The 16,803-nt window shown below is 44.7% G+C and overlaps 1 protein-coding gene across 1 annotated transcript in view; it reads right to left on the bottom strand.

Moving 5' to 3' along the window:
• Nucleotides 1–11,538, bottom strand: part of CCNY (cyclin Y) — a 199,297-nt gene extending 187,759 nt beyond the window's left edge. Inside the window, 1 exon segment of the mRNA XM_049776665.1 lies at nt 11,214–11,538. Within this exon segment, the coding sequence (XP_049632622.1) occupies nt 11,214–11,367 (154 nt within the window). The 5' untranslated portion in view covers nt 11,368–11,538.
• Nucleotides 11,539–16,803: the final 5,265 nt, after the last annotated feature.

The raw sequence follows: 16,803 nt of genomic DNA, 5'->3' as shown, positions 1-16,803 counted from the left end.
AATTCCTAAGGCTCTGTTAACCATTTCTTTTTAAGCAAAGTAACGGGAACATACACTATAATAACAGTCCATCCATTTTGAAGAATGAAAAACACCTGTGGAAAACTACTATTATCCATATTTGTTGGTTGAAAAATTATACTGTAAATTAAAAGTCAGACCTAATGAATCTGTGAGGATGAAACATTTGAAACTGGATTAAACACCACTTTGTGGGGGTTTTTTGTCTTAAGACTTCAGTAGTCTATGTGGAGAACTTAAAATCTGGGTCCCCAAGAATTTATACAGTTTAAATTCACAATTTACAGCCACAGGTGAAGCAGTCCACAATTTCCTGCCAGTCAATAGAAAGCCATTGCTACTTAACTGACAGTGGTTTTCAACCACCAGCCCACAGATGTAAAATGGTGAAAAACTCTGGTTTAAAGAATATTTATGGTTACATTTAATAGAATAGCCATAGCCAACTAATAATCTGAAATAGCCATAGATTCATTAATAGACATAATTCGAAATGGGGAGAGGTTAAAGGGAGGGTGACAAGCTTTCCGAATGTAATCAAAGTATCTTTAGTAACTTCTTTTCGCCTTTTTGCCCACCAAGAACAAAAGCTATTTGTAAAATGTTATAAGCACCCTACTCTCTATACCATACTCTCTATATTTTGCAACATGCAACAGTATTTCACATGAATTCTCAAGCAGAGTATTTTCTGTTCACGCACTTCAGAGTCAGAAAGTCTATATTCAGAGGTGTCCGAAATAGAATTGACATGCATTTCACCATCCAACTAAGATTTCTGCAAGGCTCCCCAAAGCAAACTGGCAAAGCCGTGAGTGCAGTTGCTAACAATTATCTTTAGTATACTCCAGCTGTGTTTCTCTCGGTGCCAGGAGCCAGCTGACATGTCTCCAGATGCTACCGAGCACGACGCTCACATCCATCACACCCAATGAAGCCCTGTGACACATACTGAGTCAGGATTAAGATCGCAGAATGACCCAGGAATTAGAACTACACATCCTATGAAAGCATCTATAAAGTCATGACAACAAGCCAAAATAACTTTCTATCAAAGTCCTATTAAGCCATGGGAAACTGAACATCAAGCAGAGACCTTACCATTGTCCAAACATTTCAGTCCAATTTTTGAACTATATTGAAAATTTTTTTCCTAATAAATTAAAAGGCTCTTTACAACCAAAGTAATATGTGTGGATTGTCAATATTCTGAGAAAGGTTGTTTTTTTTTTTTTAAAGGGGGGGAGGCTTTCAAGGCTTTTCACTCTAAAACCAACTTTCTTGGGGCCAGAGAGATAGCATGGAGGTAATGCATTTTCTTTGCAGAGGGATGGTGGTTTGAATCCCAACATCCCATATGGTCCCGAGCCTGCCAAGAGCGATTTCTAAGCATAGAGCCAGGAGTAACCCCTGAGCCCTGCTGGGTGTGACCCAAAAAAACAAAAAATAAAAATTTTTAAAAATAATAAAACCAATCTTCCTGAAAAGGGAACAGCGAGACCAGAGGAAAGCAGTTTGGAGCGAACAAACCTCAAATATGATCTTATCTATCTTGTCAGAATCATCAAGAAGCTTTATAGACAAAACCAGGCTGGTATGGTGAATATGGCAACATTGCACATGTTGTCAAACAAACACACTCACGCTTCAGAGCCTTTTGCTAGCAGTCCCCACAAATAAAGGGAGAGAAGCAGAAGAAACTACTAGAAACTACATGGCCAAGGAAGTCCATTAAGTATCTCTGAGCTCTCTGTAACTGTGCATCTTTCATTTCTTGAAAGCACATAAGCAGAAATAGCTCCTGGTAATGCGCTCCGGGCTACTTCAGCTTATTTCTCAACCCAGCAATTCCTCTGTTTATAAAGCAATATTTCAGTGTAATAAAGCAATTTGTACAGGCTTCCAAAATGGACTCTTTGAAGAAGAAAAAGAACTCCCTGGCTTTGGCCTCCCATCTAAGCCTAGAGACCTGGCCTCAAGTGGATACCATCCGCCTGTGAGGGCCTTTATCCCAGGAGTCAGGAAAAGCTCATTGTGCAGCCCCATAGTGTGACTCTGGAAAGAAGTGACTTAGAAAACCAATCAATGCTAAAAAGAGTAAAACTTCCACTGGAACTTCTAATGGCAGCTAAACTTCCTGGTCAAAGGTCCATACAGTTCTGTATAAACTCACCCCTCACAGTTCTAATTTCCCAGTTCTAAAAAGGTAGCAGTCATCCTTCTACTACCTCTTTGAACGTGGCTTTTATGTCTTCGTTAGGATGAACTTTTAGACTTCTCACTTACCTAACTATGGAAAGTACAAATGTGTTTTGCTTAAATTAAGAAAAAGTAAGGGCCGGCACGGTGGCGCTAGAGGTAAGGTGCCTGCCTTGCCTGAGCTAGCCTAGGACAGACTGTGGTTCGATCCCCCGGCCTCCCATATGGTCCCCCAAGCCAGGAGCGATTTCTGAGCGCATAGCTAGGAGTAACCCCTGAGTGTCACCAGGTGTGGCCCAAAAACCAAAAAAAAAAAAAAAAAAAAAAGTATTTAATACGACAGTATGACATCTATTCATTGGTTATTTCTTCATTGAGTATTTCCATTTCATTCTGACTCCTATTTTACATAAAGCAGGAGAGAGGAAGATGGAACTCAACAAGATACCAGTTCCAGAACCCTGTCTAGAATGTAGATCAGCATTCTGATTACGGAGCCCCTGCCTCCTGCCCCATTCCCCTTGCCCCCTCCCCCGCCAACCTCATAAAGGTAGCTCCTATAAGTCCCGAAAACCTCCCTCAATTGTTCCTATTTGAGCTTCTTTCTTTAGGAAAGGTCAGAGAGAGGAGAGTGTAATGCTTCCTCTCAGAGCTTAGCATGAAATCTGTCTTCTGAACAATACTACAAGCAACAAGATGTTACATTCAAGATGATGGAAAATGCCACGAGGGGGGAGAGGGAGTACTTCCCCTCCTTCCAGCTCCAGGCTGTAAATGGTATTAAAGGCATGAAAGGGGCTTTTATCAATTATTTTTATTTTTGTCATTTGGGGAGATTTTGTTTCTTTTTTAGTTGTTTTGGGTTTTTGTTTATGGGCCACATTCAGTAGTACTCAGGAATCATTGCTGGAAGGTTCGGGGGGACCATAAGATGTCAATGATCTAACCAAGGTTGACCAAGTGCAAAGCATGTGCCTACCTGCTCTGCAATCTATTACTTCAGCTTCACTTTTATCAACTGTTAATGCCACATTCTTATTCTAGTTACTGAAAGGTTGAATCACCAAGATTCATACTTTTGGTTAGTTTGATTTTATTTTTGTTCTTTTGGGCCACACCAGGTCAAACTCGGAGGCCACTACTAGTTCAAAGCTTAGGGATTGCTCCCAGTTATACTTGGGACCACACAGTGCTGGGACTCCAATCTGGGTCTCCCGCAAGCAACGTAAACACTCAACTCACTCTCTGACCCAGGACTCATACAATGACACACAGCAAGTATGATACTGTCAATAAGTCTCATGAAAAAAAAACTACCTAAGGGGTCCTTAAATTAAAAGATCAACATGTCAAGCCTGGAGCTAAATCTCTGACTTTGTATATTAAAACAATTTTAAAATCACTCGTATGCTTTACCTCTCATTTTTCCCCTTTTTCCTAGACAGGAAAAGATTTAATCACTGAGTCAGTTTTCATCTAGCCAGAAAAGTGTGCTTTTCACTTTTTCCATCATCTCCTTAAGATGAGAAAGACAATCAGCTGTGAAAAAAAAAAAAAGACTGAGAAAATCTATCATTCCACAGACTTATTTATTCTTCATGCAGCTCTAGAACAGGCAGTAAATATTCTAATCATAAAATGCTAGTTCTGCTCGCCAAAAACATACAGGCAATGACTCTTCAAGTTGAACAGTCCAAACACAAGCAGGGTAGTTCACAGGACAATGGATGTGGTCACTGTAGCAAGTGAGAGACTGGGGAGATCTTTGTTTGGGGGCAGCATCTGGTAGTGCTCAGGGATTTCTCCAGGTTCTGCACTCAAATATCACACCTGGCCATGTTTGGGAGAACCCTATGGGGTACCAGAAATCGAACTGGCATCAGCCAAGTGAAAGGCAAATGCCCTATCCAATGTCCTGTCTCTCCAGTCCCATGAGCAAAACTTTTTACCTTCAAGGCTCAATTTTCCCTCCTATAAAAAGGGGATCGAGATCCTTGGGAAGCTTGTTTAAAGGAAAATATAGTCAAGCACAGTAACTACTACTACTGGCCTTGTCAATGATTTGCAATGTCCTGGCAAGAGACTGCACCTTACCATGACCAAGTTTCCTTATCTATTAAATGAGGGTGTGGACAAACTGACTCAATAAGAGGAAGCCTGTAGAGGATGTCCCAGGGTCATCATTCATTACTTAGGAAATTGTTCTCCCTTGGGGGCCAGAGAGATAGCATGGAGGTAAAGCATTTGCCTTGCATGCACAAGGTCGGTGGTTTGAATCCTGACATCCCATATGGTCCCCGGAGCCTGCCAGGAGCGATTTCTGAGTATAGAGCCAGGTAACCCCTGAGTGCTGCTGGGTGTGACCCAAAAAACAAAAAAAAAAAAAAAGAATAATTTCCCAGCAAATCCTTCAACAGTGCTCTCCAATTCATGATTTATCAGTGTCTTCACAAATCTTATGGGCATGTGACTACAAGTCTTAGTCTGAAATGAAACGACACAAGTCTAGTTTTAACCATCAGAGGAGAAACGTTAAAGCAGAGACCAGAGAAACAGGAGATATATGTTTAAGAAGAACTAAGACTCAATAAAAAGAACACTAAACAGATACTTGGGATATTAAACTGTCCCTCTGTCTCTAAATCCTTCCTCTTCCTGTGCCTCACATGGGCTTCTTGGGTTTCCAGTTTCTCTGCTATATTAGCTTCAAACATCATTTGCTATATATTCTAGAGCAGAGGTCCTCAAACTTTTTAAACAGGGGGCCAGTTCACTGTCCCTCAGACCATTGGAGTGTCTGACTATAGTAAAAACAAAACTTATGAATGAATTCTTATGCACACTGCATTTATCTTATTTTGCAATGAAGAAACAAAACAGACACAAATACAATATGTGGCCCGCGGGCCATAGTTTGAGGATCACTGTTCTAGAGTATTATTTCACACTCAGTATAAAAAAAAACAAAAACAGGAATGGCTATGTTCATAACTGAGTATGCTCAGCTACTGCTTTTTTGATAAACTTGAGCACACTCACTTTATGTTGACTCTGAAGGCCTTTCAGCCCACACCTAAAGTCATTCATCTGTATAGACAAGGGGGAAAAAAACTAAACATTGGACCCCTAAAAGATTTCCATTTGCCAAGATTTTCTTCCAGTTGGATGTTGTTAAAGCTACTATGTTTAAAACCTCAAGTTCCATATTCAGGACTTCACATTATCTGCTACTTTTTAGGTTAAAATGTTAACATTAGGGGCCATAGAGTACAACAGGTAAGGTGCATGCAGTGGTCTCAGGCAATCCCTGTCATCCCATATAGTTTCCTGAATCCACCAAGAGTGATTACCGAGTGCAGAGCCTGGCACAACCCCTGAGCACTGACAGGTGTGGCCCCAAGACAAAACAAAAATAAAATGCACACGATATTCAAAAAGCTTCACATCTATCAATCTTATTCTCTTCTTTCCTTTTTACCTCCTCTCAGCAATAGTAGCACATGTGATGGTCTCAGATCCATATGCAGCTGGCTTCACTTCACAGGTATCTATACTGCATCAAGCACTGTACCAAATGCCTGGGATACCAGCAGTGAACAAAATTTTTTAAAGTTCTATTACATTCCAATAGGCAAAAATATATTAACTATACATATACTCCGTGTTTTATAGGTGGCAGAATTCAAAGTGTACAGGACATGTACTAGAATTGCTGAAAGACACTTTTGCAAAGGCTAACTTAAAAAATGAGATCTGAACGAAGACTAATTAAAGAAGTGAGAGAATTAGCCTTCAGGACCCACTATGAAGGGCATAACAAGCACCTAGGTGAGGGCATGTATGGTGAGATGAAGGAATAGCATGCGGGACACCGGTGTGGCTGGAATGAGTTAGCCAATGAGTGAATGAGAAAGGCAGGCAAGCAGATCACAAAAGGCCTTGGAATCATTGATTTGATTCCACTATAAAAGTTCACTGTAACAAGGCTTTTTACTGAATGCAAACTAAGGAGTCACTCCATTCTTAGGCAGAGAAGTCATGTGACAGAGCTTAGAAAAGACTCTCACTGTGGCTGCCATATTGGCAACAGATTAGTGAACAAGGATGGGAGCAGGGGGACCACTTAGGCTGGCTAAGATCATGGCTGCTCAGATCCAAGGAAGATCGGAGAGGTTCTGACAAGTGGTCAAATTTTGGACATATGTTCTTTTTTTTCTTTTTTTTTTTTAAGCTTTTTGGCCCATAGTCGGTAACACTCGGGGGTTACTCATGGCAGAAATCGCTCCTGGCAGGCTCGGGGGACCATATGAGATGCCAGGGATCAAACACAGGTCCATCCGGGTGGGCACGTGCAAGGCAAATGCCCTACTGCTATGCTATCACTCGGCCCCTTTGGACATATTTTCAAAGTCATAAGCTATCCTTTCCTAAGAGACTGGATATGGGAGGAGAGCGCTGAGTTATCAGGAGTGACAACTGATCCACAAAAGGATGCAGTTGCTATCATCATTCTGACAATGTGATAGTGTTCATGTTCCAGCTATCCAGATGTATTGGGGCTCGTTGAATTTTAAATTATCTTTAATCCAGTCCTCATTTTCTCACATAAATAAAATCTAACGAGGGACCTCCAATCCGTTGCTAATCAGTAAAGTTCCCTCTCTGAAACACTAGATGCAACTGCAATGACAATAAAATACCCACTACAGGCAACAACGAGTGCCTGGTTTAGTTTAAGGGATAGTCAGTCAGGCAACAGTAAAAAGCTTCCATTTGTGGGGATCAGAGCAATAATATAGCAAGTAGAGCTCTTGTACACAGCAATCCTGCACCACAAATATATATGGTCTCCTGAGCCCCACAAGGAGTGATTTTTCCCTTAGTACAAAGCCAGGAGTAACAACCCCTAAACACAGATGGGTGTGGCACTAAAACAACAACAAAGAAAAAAACACCAAAAAAATGTTAGTTTTCATTTGTCACTTAAGATAAGTTTGTTCTCTCTCTCTCTCTTTCTCTCTCTCTCTCTCTCTCTCTCTCTCTCTCTCTCTCTCTCTCTCATCTCTCACACACACACACAATTACAATTTAATGGTTGCAATCACTACTATCTGTTAGTTTGGTTACTGCTCATTTTTAATGTTATGAGAAGTATCTGATGAGCTAATAAAGTTTCACGCAGGATTCAAAAACCTAAAACATGCTGAAGTTGAGTATAAAAACAGGAAAAGTTGCCTGTAAGTATCATGGAAGCCTGAACACCCTGATTTAGTCACTGAAACTCTCCAGGATAAATATCACCACAGGTTGCTTGGGTGGTGAAAACATGGATATGTATCTGATATCACTAATTTTTAAAAAATTGACAGAAGGGCCGCAGTGATAGCACAGCAATAGAGCATTTGCCTTGCACGTTGCCAACCCAGGACGGACCCAGGTTTGAGCCCCACCATCCTATGTGGTCCCGGAGCCTACCAGTGGCGATATCTCAGAGCAGAACCAGGAGTAACCCCTGAATGCAGTTGGGTGTGGCCCAAAAACAAAAAAACCTGACAGAAGCCTCATGAATTTCTCCAAAGCTTTCCATTTTAGTTGACTGGGATGTTTCAGTCCATAAAAAGTATGGTATCTGAGCACTTCAACTTTTTTTTACATATAACAGAATCAAGCTTTTCGAGCTTTTGTTTTTGTTTTTGTTCTGTTTTGTTCTGAAGCTACATCCAGAAGTGCTCAGGGATCACCACCAGTAGGGTTTGGAAGACCAGATAAGTGCCAGGGACCGAACCCAGCTCAGTTGCATGCAAGGCACAAGTTCTACTCACTATATTCTCCCCGGCCCAAGAATTCTTGATGTGCTTTGTTTCGTTTTGTTTTGTTTTGGGCCATGCTCAGGGGTTACTCCTGGCTATGCGCTCAGAACTCACTTCTGACTTGGGGGACCATATGAGACACTGGGGATCAAACCAAGGTCCATCTGTCCTGGGTCTGACGCATGCAAGGCAAGTGCCCTACTACTGCACTACAGCTCTGGCCCAGATATGTCTTTTGTTTTGTTTTGTTTGTTTGTTTGTGTTTTTGTTTTTGGTTCACACCCAGCAGTGCTCAGGAGTTACTCCTGGCTCTATGCTCAAGAATTGCTCCTGGCAGGCTTGGGGGACCATATGGGGTGCCAGGATTCAAAGCACCGACCTTGTGCATGGAAGGCAAATGCCTTACCTCCCTGCTATCTCTCTGTTCCCCAGATATGTAATTCTTAAATGTTTACTCATTCAATAAAAAATTATATTTTAAAAATATAAAGTATTACCTATGTACACCAATTAATTTAAATCATTTTTCACCCAGAGTTTGATATTGATTTTATGCTGAAAATCTCCTGAAAAACAGGTAACAACTCCAAGACTGCAATTCTGAGCCCTATCTACACCTTAGGATAGACAAACTGAAACCAACTTGGAGAATCACTGGAGAAATAAACCCTGAAAGTAATATTTAATGACACTGGAAGAGCGAGAGAATTGCAAAGTAGTGTTTCTAGGTTTAAACTGTTAAAATATCACAGCCAGTGTGAACTGGAATCCAAGGTAGAAAGAAACACAGGCTTGGGTTAATTCTCTTTCCCTAGTCTACAGTGTCTTAATTTGCCTTCAGCCTTTTTATTTACACCTTCAGATGGGCACCTGCATACCTGTGGCCAAGTCTAGCAATCATAACCACCCTACACCTGTAGACTGAAGACCACTCACTATTTATATCCTGCCTGAGTCTCCACTACAAGAACTGACAGTCCTCTAAATGTTTTCAAAAATGGATTCAGAGTCAAGACTCAAATTTCGGGGCCGGAGAGATAGCATGGAGGTAAGGCATTTGCCTTTCATGCAGAAGGCCATCGGTTCGAATCCCGGCATCCCATATGGTCCCCCGTGCCTGCCAGGAGCAATTTCTGAGCATGGAGCCAGGAGTAACCCCTGAGCACTGCCGGATGTGACCCAAAAACCGCAAAAAAAAAAAAAAAAAAAAAAAAGACTCAAATTTCATGTTTAAATTTTTAAAAAAATAAATCATATTATTCTAGTATTCTCTAGCAAAATCCTTCCAAATTTTAGTTCCAGACAACTATTTACAATTACTTATCTTTTTCCATTTCCCTACTAGAGTCAATACTACTATACTGGGCTGACTATAAAAATTCAAATCTTCGGGGTCAGAGGTAGAGCATTTGCCTTGCACACAGCTGACCAGGGACAGACCCAGGTTCGATTCCCAGCATCCCATATGGTCCCCCAAGCCTGCTAGGAGTTGTTTCTGAGCGCAGAGTCAAGAGTAACCTGAGTACTCCTTGATGTAACCCAAAACCAAAAAACAAACAAACAAAAAAAAATTCACATCTTCTTTTGGTTTTTACTTTTTTATTCCATTATTTAAAAAAGTGGGTTCCCTGATACTTGTTAACTACATTAAAGATAAATTACTCCCAAATGTTTCTGCCTGCTTGAACAATACAGGCCTGAGTAATGGCTATCTATTATAAACTCATTCATTTATTTCTTTAAAATGGCATACTTTGTTATTATGCAATTATTATTTATTATATATTAGACATGTTTAAAATGCTTCATTCTATAGCACTGATCAAACAGATATGGCTAGATATCCCACGTGTATAAATTTCAAGGTTAAAGTTATGGATGCAATTTCATCAGAGATATTTAAGGAATGTTATGATAATGTAAGCCTAAAATAACACTAGAATTTGATATTGAACTATTAACTTCAGTCATGATACATTATAAAGATAAATATCTTTACCATAAGGTATTCATTTCATGATCAGTGGCCTAACAAGATTAATAAATAGAGAAAAAGACCTTCCTTTAGTAAAGTTTAAGTTTGAATTTCCGGACTGTTCCATCCAAAAGTCGACAGAAATAAATCTTGACTGAGTTGTGTCAACTCATTCATACACGAAAATTTTTTCATCTACATCAACTGAGACTTTCCCGTTAAAAAAAAAATCAAGTCATCCTAAAAAGAAAATCCTAAACTCTTTTAAGTTGTAAATTACATAATGCGTAGCTATCCATCTGTAAATGTTAAACCCCATGAATCACTAATAAAGTAATACTAATAATGATAGTGTAAGGATAATAAGATAAACATGACTGGGTGCTGTGACCAGCTGACTTCCTTTACCAATTCTACTCCAAACAGAAAAGTCAATGGCATCAGTCAAAAAGCCAAAAAGAAAAAAGAAAAACGGGGGGTGCCAACCAAAAACACCTCCTCCAAAACATTCCTACAATACTCGAAGAAGAGCACTTGGATGCATTCAGGCAAAAGGCTAGCTAACTCCAAATCCCTCAAAACACAGCAAATCCCTTCTGGGGGGCTCCCCCATCTCTTGCAATTTTAAATAGAAATGTTTTAACAGCCAGGAGTGGGGGGGTTGATGTATAAGTTTTGGGGGATCCAAACTCGAGGTTCCAACTACATACAGGTGGGGGAAAAGGGGGATGGTTTCCAAAATGAAAAAAAAAAAATCATGCCTCTCGGGTATGCCCAAGATCCTGCAGACCTTTAGGGGGAGACCCCGACTCGGTTCCACCAGCCGGACCAGCGCGTGTGGACAAGAAGGAAGGAAGCAAGCAAGCAAGCAAGCAAGCAAGCAAGCCCGGGCCGGGGCGCCCTGCAAGCCGGCTTGCCAGTGGCCTAGGTGGGGAGCCGGTTCCCATCCCCGCAAGCCCCGCAGCCTGGGCAAAAGTTTCCCCTGCAAACACTCGCGGGAAGAGCGGAGATCCCCGGGGGGGAAAGCGAGTGAGCGAGCCAGGGGAGAAGAGAAAGAACGAGAGGTCTCTCCCCTCTCCGTCCCGCCCGGGGTGACAGGCGCGGGCAGAGCCGCTCGGCCACATTCCGGGGGTGCAAGAAGGGAAGGGAAGGGAAGCGAGATGCGGCGAGCCCCCCGCCAGGGTCCCCGGGGCGCGCCCGCCGCTCACCGTCGATGTTCTCGCGGTCGCTGATGTGCTGCAGGTTGCAGCCCGTGTCCTCGCGGCTCAGGTCGGCGTCGGGCCGGTAGGACTCGAGGCGCGCGTGGGCATTCCTGCGGAGCTTGGGGCTGGACGACACGCAGCACGACGTGGTGTTCCCCATCGCGAGCTCGCCGAGCCCCGCGGGGGCGTGGAGGGGACGGAAGCCGCGGGCGGCCGGCCCCGGGATCAGCGGCAGCAGCGGCGGCGGCGGGGCCGCGCCATGGACCAGGCGGGCACGCGACGACGGGCGGGCGGACGGACGGACGGGCGGGCGGACGGACAGGCGGCGGCTCCGGAGACACTCGCTGCAGCCCGGCTCACCCCGCCGCGGCCATGGCGGGCGGCGCCGCGCAGGCCGCCTCCCCGCCCCCTAGGGCGCGATGGCTCTTGCCCTGCCCTTCCCTTCCCTTCCCTTCCCTTCCCTTCCCTTCCCTTCTCTTCCCTTCCCGGGCGGCGCCTACGCCGGGCCGTGTGCGGCGGCCGGGCCGCGAGAGGTTCCGGTTCAGCCGGGGAGCCGAGCGCGGACGCGGGCGCGGGCGCGGGCAGGCGCGGCCCAGGGCCGGGTGCGGAGGCGCGCGAGGAGGCCGAGCGCCCGCCCCGCGCAGTCCCCGCCCCGCCGCGCCGCGTCGCCGCCTCTTCCCGCTGCCTGCCCTGGAAGCAAAAAGCGGATCGTCTGGCTGCAAGGCCGGCCGGCCGGCTCGGGAGCCGGACGCGGAGCTCTGTTGGGGTGCTGGCCCGCGGCTTATCCGGAGATCGGGGCCTCTCCGGGTTTGGGCCTACCTAGCCTGGACTGGCCTGGCCTGACCTGGCCTGGCCGGCGCCTTCCCGGCACCCGCGGACGCGCTACTTGCTGCTTGCTGCTCGCTCGGGGCCTAGGAACGGGGCGCTGCCCTGGGAGGGCTCTCCTGAGGACTCCCCAAAGACTTCCCAAGGCCCGGAGGGGAAGGTTGGGCCTTGTCTCTTTATTTCACACACACACACACACACACACTCACACACTCTTGGTCCTGTGTTTGGAGATGGGACTTAAACACACACACACACTCACTCTTGTTTGGAGATGGGACTTACACCTTACACACACACACACACACACACACACACACACATTTGGAGATGGGACTTACACACACACACACACATTTGGAGATGGGACTTACACACACACACACTGGGACTTACACACACACACAGACTTACACCTTACACACACACACACATTTGGAGATGGGACTTACACACACACACACACACACACACACACACACACACACACACACACGAGCAGCTCCAGGGCTGTGGAGAGGTGGAATTGGCTCCTGAGTTGAGTTCCCCTGGGGGTGGCAGGAGGTGGAGATGAGTCAGTCACCCAGTGGGCAAGTCTGGGGTGACTTTGGGTACCTTGGTTGCCGAGTGGAGCCAGGCCCCGAGGGCAGGGGTGGGAAGGTGCTCCAGGCTCTTGGAAGAAGCTCCAGGAATTGTTCAGATTCAACTCCCCCCCCCCATAGCCCCTGACCCCCGCCACCAGCTTAGAAAGCAACTTTCTCTTTCCAAAATGTGATGGGGAAACTGAAAGGGCTTCCCAAACAGGGAGGTGGTCACGTGGACAGACTGGGGCCCTTGACTGTGTGTGAAATGGGGCCCGGTGGGGGTGTTCTGGTACAAGCTTTGTGTTTTGGGGTCACACCCAGTAGTGCTCTCAGGAATCACTCCTGGCAGGGTTAGAGGGGAGCATATGGGTTGCGAGGGGTTGAAATCAGGCTTGGTCTCTTACTAAGCAATGCCTACTCTGTGCTACGCCCTGGCCTCGTTCACCCTTTATTTAACACTATGCTGTCCTCCCCCTCGAAATGTTTACTCATTTATTAACCCATGTTGTAGGGCTTGGAGTGGCAGAAAGCTTGGTACTTTTGTAGGTGCAGGGGGTTGCCCCCGACTCTGCTGGTGCTCTGGAGACCATGTGATGGCAGAGCAAATCAGGATGCTGCCTGCATTATGTGGGCTCAGCCCTTTTAAGCTATGTCCCAGGCCCCTGTTTCTCCATATTTTAAGAATCTCTATGCATTGGACTGTTTTAATGCCCTTTTTGTTAGGATGAGTGGTGGATGGCCTTAGGAAATAAGTGGCAGCTAATTGGTGATGCCGAGAAGTCAGAACTATGAAGCAAAAGTTACATTGCAGTGGTGGGCTGGAGAAATAGTACTGGGACAAAGCATTTGCCTGCCCACAGCCAACTCTGTTTTGGTTCCTGGGCTCCATATATGGTTCCCAGAATACCTCCAGAAGTAACTCCAGGAGTGACCCCAGGAATGATCTTTGAGCACAGAGCCAGGCGTGATTCCTGACCACAGCTAGGTGTGACCCCAAGACAACAAAAAAATAATAAAAGCAAATACACATTTTACTCACATTAAATATTTGTCATTGAGCCATACAATATATTAGCAGCGATACAGGGTGAAGGGCTTATGAGGAGAGAAAGAATGGCTCTTGCCGGGGCTGCAACTGTCGCTGGTCATTGAGCAGTATGTGCCCATTTGCTCTAGCTAGTTCTCCTTAGTATAAGGAGAATAAGAGACGGGCATGCTGGGCCTGAAGCCTACTCAAGTTCAATACCCAGCATCCCATATGGTTCCCCAAATCGGCCAGGATTCCTGAATGCAGAGCCAGGACTAACCCCTGATCACGGCTGGTTGTGCTCCCTCCTGCCAAAGAAAAAGGAATGCACTTCCGGGGCCTATTCAGTAGTGTGACTTCTGGTTGTCATCTCTGATTTATCTGGTTCATCCTCTTCCACCCTGAAGCCTTCCCAACAGACACATGTTACAAACTCTTCCACTACCCCCACACACACATATACACAGACACTAAACTCCTTTAATCCCAACACATGCACACACACACACACATATCCCAGACTCTTCTACTCCCAACACACACACACCCCAAACTCCTCCAGCCTGATCACTGATATTTTACCAAAGTTGCAGAAGCAATTTGTTTCAAAATGAAATGAAATGTGTCATTAAACACCTAATGTACTGGCCTATGCGGTTTGCCCCACCCAATCCCCATTTTACAATAAGGACACTTTAGTTTTAACCATTAAACGTGTCTATAATCAGACTGAAAAATCACTTAACTGGGTATTTGAGACCTGATTCTGATTCCAGGTTCCCAGGTCCCCTCTGATTTGCATCCTTTCTGGTGTTCTCCCTAGTTTCCAGCTATCAAAACAGGTGGAAGAATGAGAGAAGAAAGTTATAGACAGTTTGAATAATAATCTTTTTTGCTTTGGGGGTCTCACACCCAGTGGTGCTCAGGGGTTACTCGTGGCTCTGCACTCAGAAATCACTCCTGGCAGATTCCAGGGGCCAAATGGGATGCCAGGAATCGAACCAAGATTCATATTGGGTTGGCCGCATGCAAGGCAAAAGCCCTACTGCCATGCTATTGCTTCAGCCCCGGTGAATAATAAAATCTATAGTGTTTCTTTATCTTTCCTTTGAAGAAGCTACAAATGACTATTTAAAACTAGAATTTAGCACAGCGGCGTTTGCCTTGCAAGCAGCCGATCCAGGACCAAAGGTGGTTGGTTCGAATCCTGGTGTCCCATATGGTCCCCCGTGCCTGCCAGGAGCTATTTCTGAGCAGACAGCCAGGAGTAACCCCTGAGCACCGCTGGGTGTGGCCCAAAAACCAAAAATAAATAAATAAATAAATAAATAAATAAATAAAACTAGATTTAGTCTCAGAAAAAGGTTATGTCTTTGAGCCCCAGCCCTCCTGATCAGAGCCAGTACACAGGCAAAGTCAAGGGGAAGCTTATGCAGAAATAACACTTGCGTTTAATCACAGTACCTCACATGCTGTGTCACTCGGGAATCTAAGTTTTCAAGTGGCACTTAGTAATAAGAATGGATCAAGTCCAAGGTTGGAATTGGAGAAGTTGGAGAGTGCAGCCCAAGGCTCTGACCTCAAAGCAAGAAGTCTTAATAGGAAAAAAAAAAAAAAAGGAATCTGGATCTTCTCATCACCCACTCGGCTCTTTGAACAGAAAGAACCACTGGAATTTTCTTCTTCGTGGTTATAATTTAAATACTTTGGTCAGGGGCCGAAGAGATAGCATGGAGGTAAGTCGTTTGCCTTGCATGCAGAAGGTCGGTGGTTCAAATCCTGGCATCCCATATGGTCTCCTGAGCCTGCCAGGAGTGATTTCTGAGCATGGAGCCAGGAGTAACCCCTGAGCACTGCCGGGTGTGACCCAAAAACAAAAAATAAATAAATACTTTGGTCATTATAAGAGTCTCACTTTATGAACTAGGTCGGTGCTTGTCAAAATATTTTAGCGAAGATAACAAATATTTTAAATATAAGAAGTATTAAATCATGTATAAGACATAAAAGTGGAGCTATGGGGATAGTACAGTGGATTAGGTGCTTGCCTTGTACTTGCCCAACCCAGGTTCGATCCCCAGCATCCATATGGGTCTTTGAACACCACCAGGAGTGATTCCTGAGTGCAGAGATAGAAGTAACCTCCAGAATATTGCCATGTGTAGCCCAAATCCTCCGCCCCCAAAATTATAAAAGCAATTCAGTGAGAATAGGCTAATTGAATAGGGTGTAAATACAGTCTTACTTCATCCACACTCATCTCCACAACATATGAATCATTGGCACAATTCCTTAAATCACTGCCTAGAACACAGAAAACATTGAGCCAAGTTAACCAAGAATCTCAATCTTTAGTCAACAACAAAAAAAATAGCTAGTCTTCAGGGCAAGGGAAACAACCTATTTAGTGTCTCCCTGTCATCTGGTGGGAGGGGATTTAGTGATTGTCACCATTGAGAGCTTTCACACTTAAACTAACTTCAACCCATCCTTATTCCATCACAACAAAACCCAATAGCACATTAAAAGTGAAGTGGATGGGGGCTGGAGAGATAGCATGGAGGTAAGGCATTTGCCTTGCATGCAGAAGGTCGGTGGTTTGAATCCTGGCATCCCATACGGTCCCCTGAGCCTGCCAGGAGCGATTTCTGAGCATGGAGCCAGGAGTAACCCCTGAGCACTGCCAGGTGTGACCCAAAAACCAAAAAAAAAAAAAAAAGGAAAAGTGAAGTGGATGGTTGGTTGTGTAAACTTACTTTCTCTAACTCAAATTACTAATCCCTGTAGATTTTAAAACATTCTAGCTAAGTCACATTCTGGTAGTTTCAGAATCCCCAAAAATTCCTAGGAGATTCTATTGAAGGTGTTATTTGTCTGTCACTCTCCTGTTTAAAAATCAATCTCTAAATGACTGTCTGGGCCAGAGCAAAATTAGGACAGTGTATAGGGCACGCGCTTTGCACACAGCCAACCTGAGTTTGATTCCCAATACCACATAAGGTCCCCTGAGAGTCCCCAGAAGTGATCCCTGAACAAAGGAAGGAGATTGACCTGAGCACTGCCACGACCGAAAAAAAAGACCACCTGGCATTCAGGCCATTTTCTCTCCAGGTCATCACAACTGGTCCCAACTCTGGCCTGTCATTATAACCTCTCAGTT

The sequence above is a fragment of the Suncus etruscus genome, chromosome 7 (genome assembly GCF_024139225.1).
Source record: "Suncus etruscus isolate mSunEtr1 chromosome 7, mSunEtr1.pri.cur, whole genome shotgun sequence".
In the NCBI taxonomy this organism is placed as follows: Eukaryota; Metazoa; Chordata; class Mammalia; order Eulipotyphla; family Soricidae; genus Suncus; species Suncus etruscus.
This window is presented reverse-complemented; position numbering and strand designations above follow the sequence as displayed.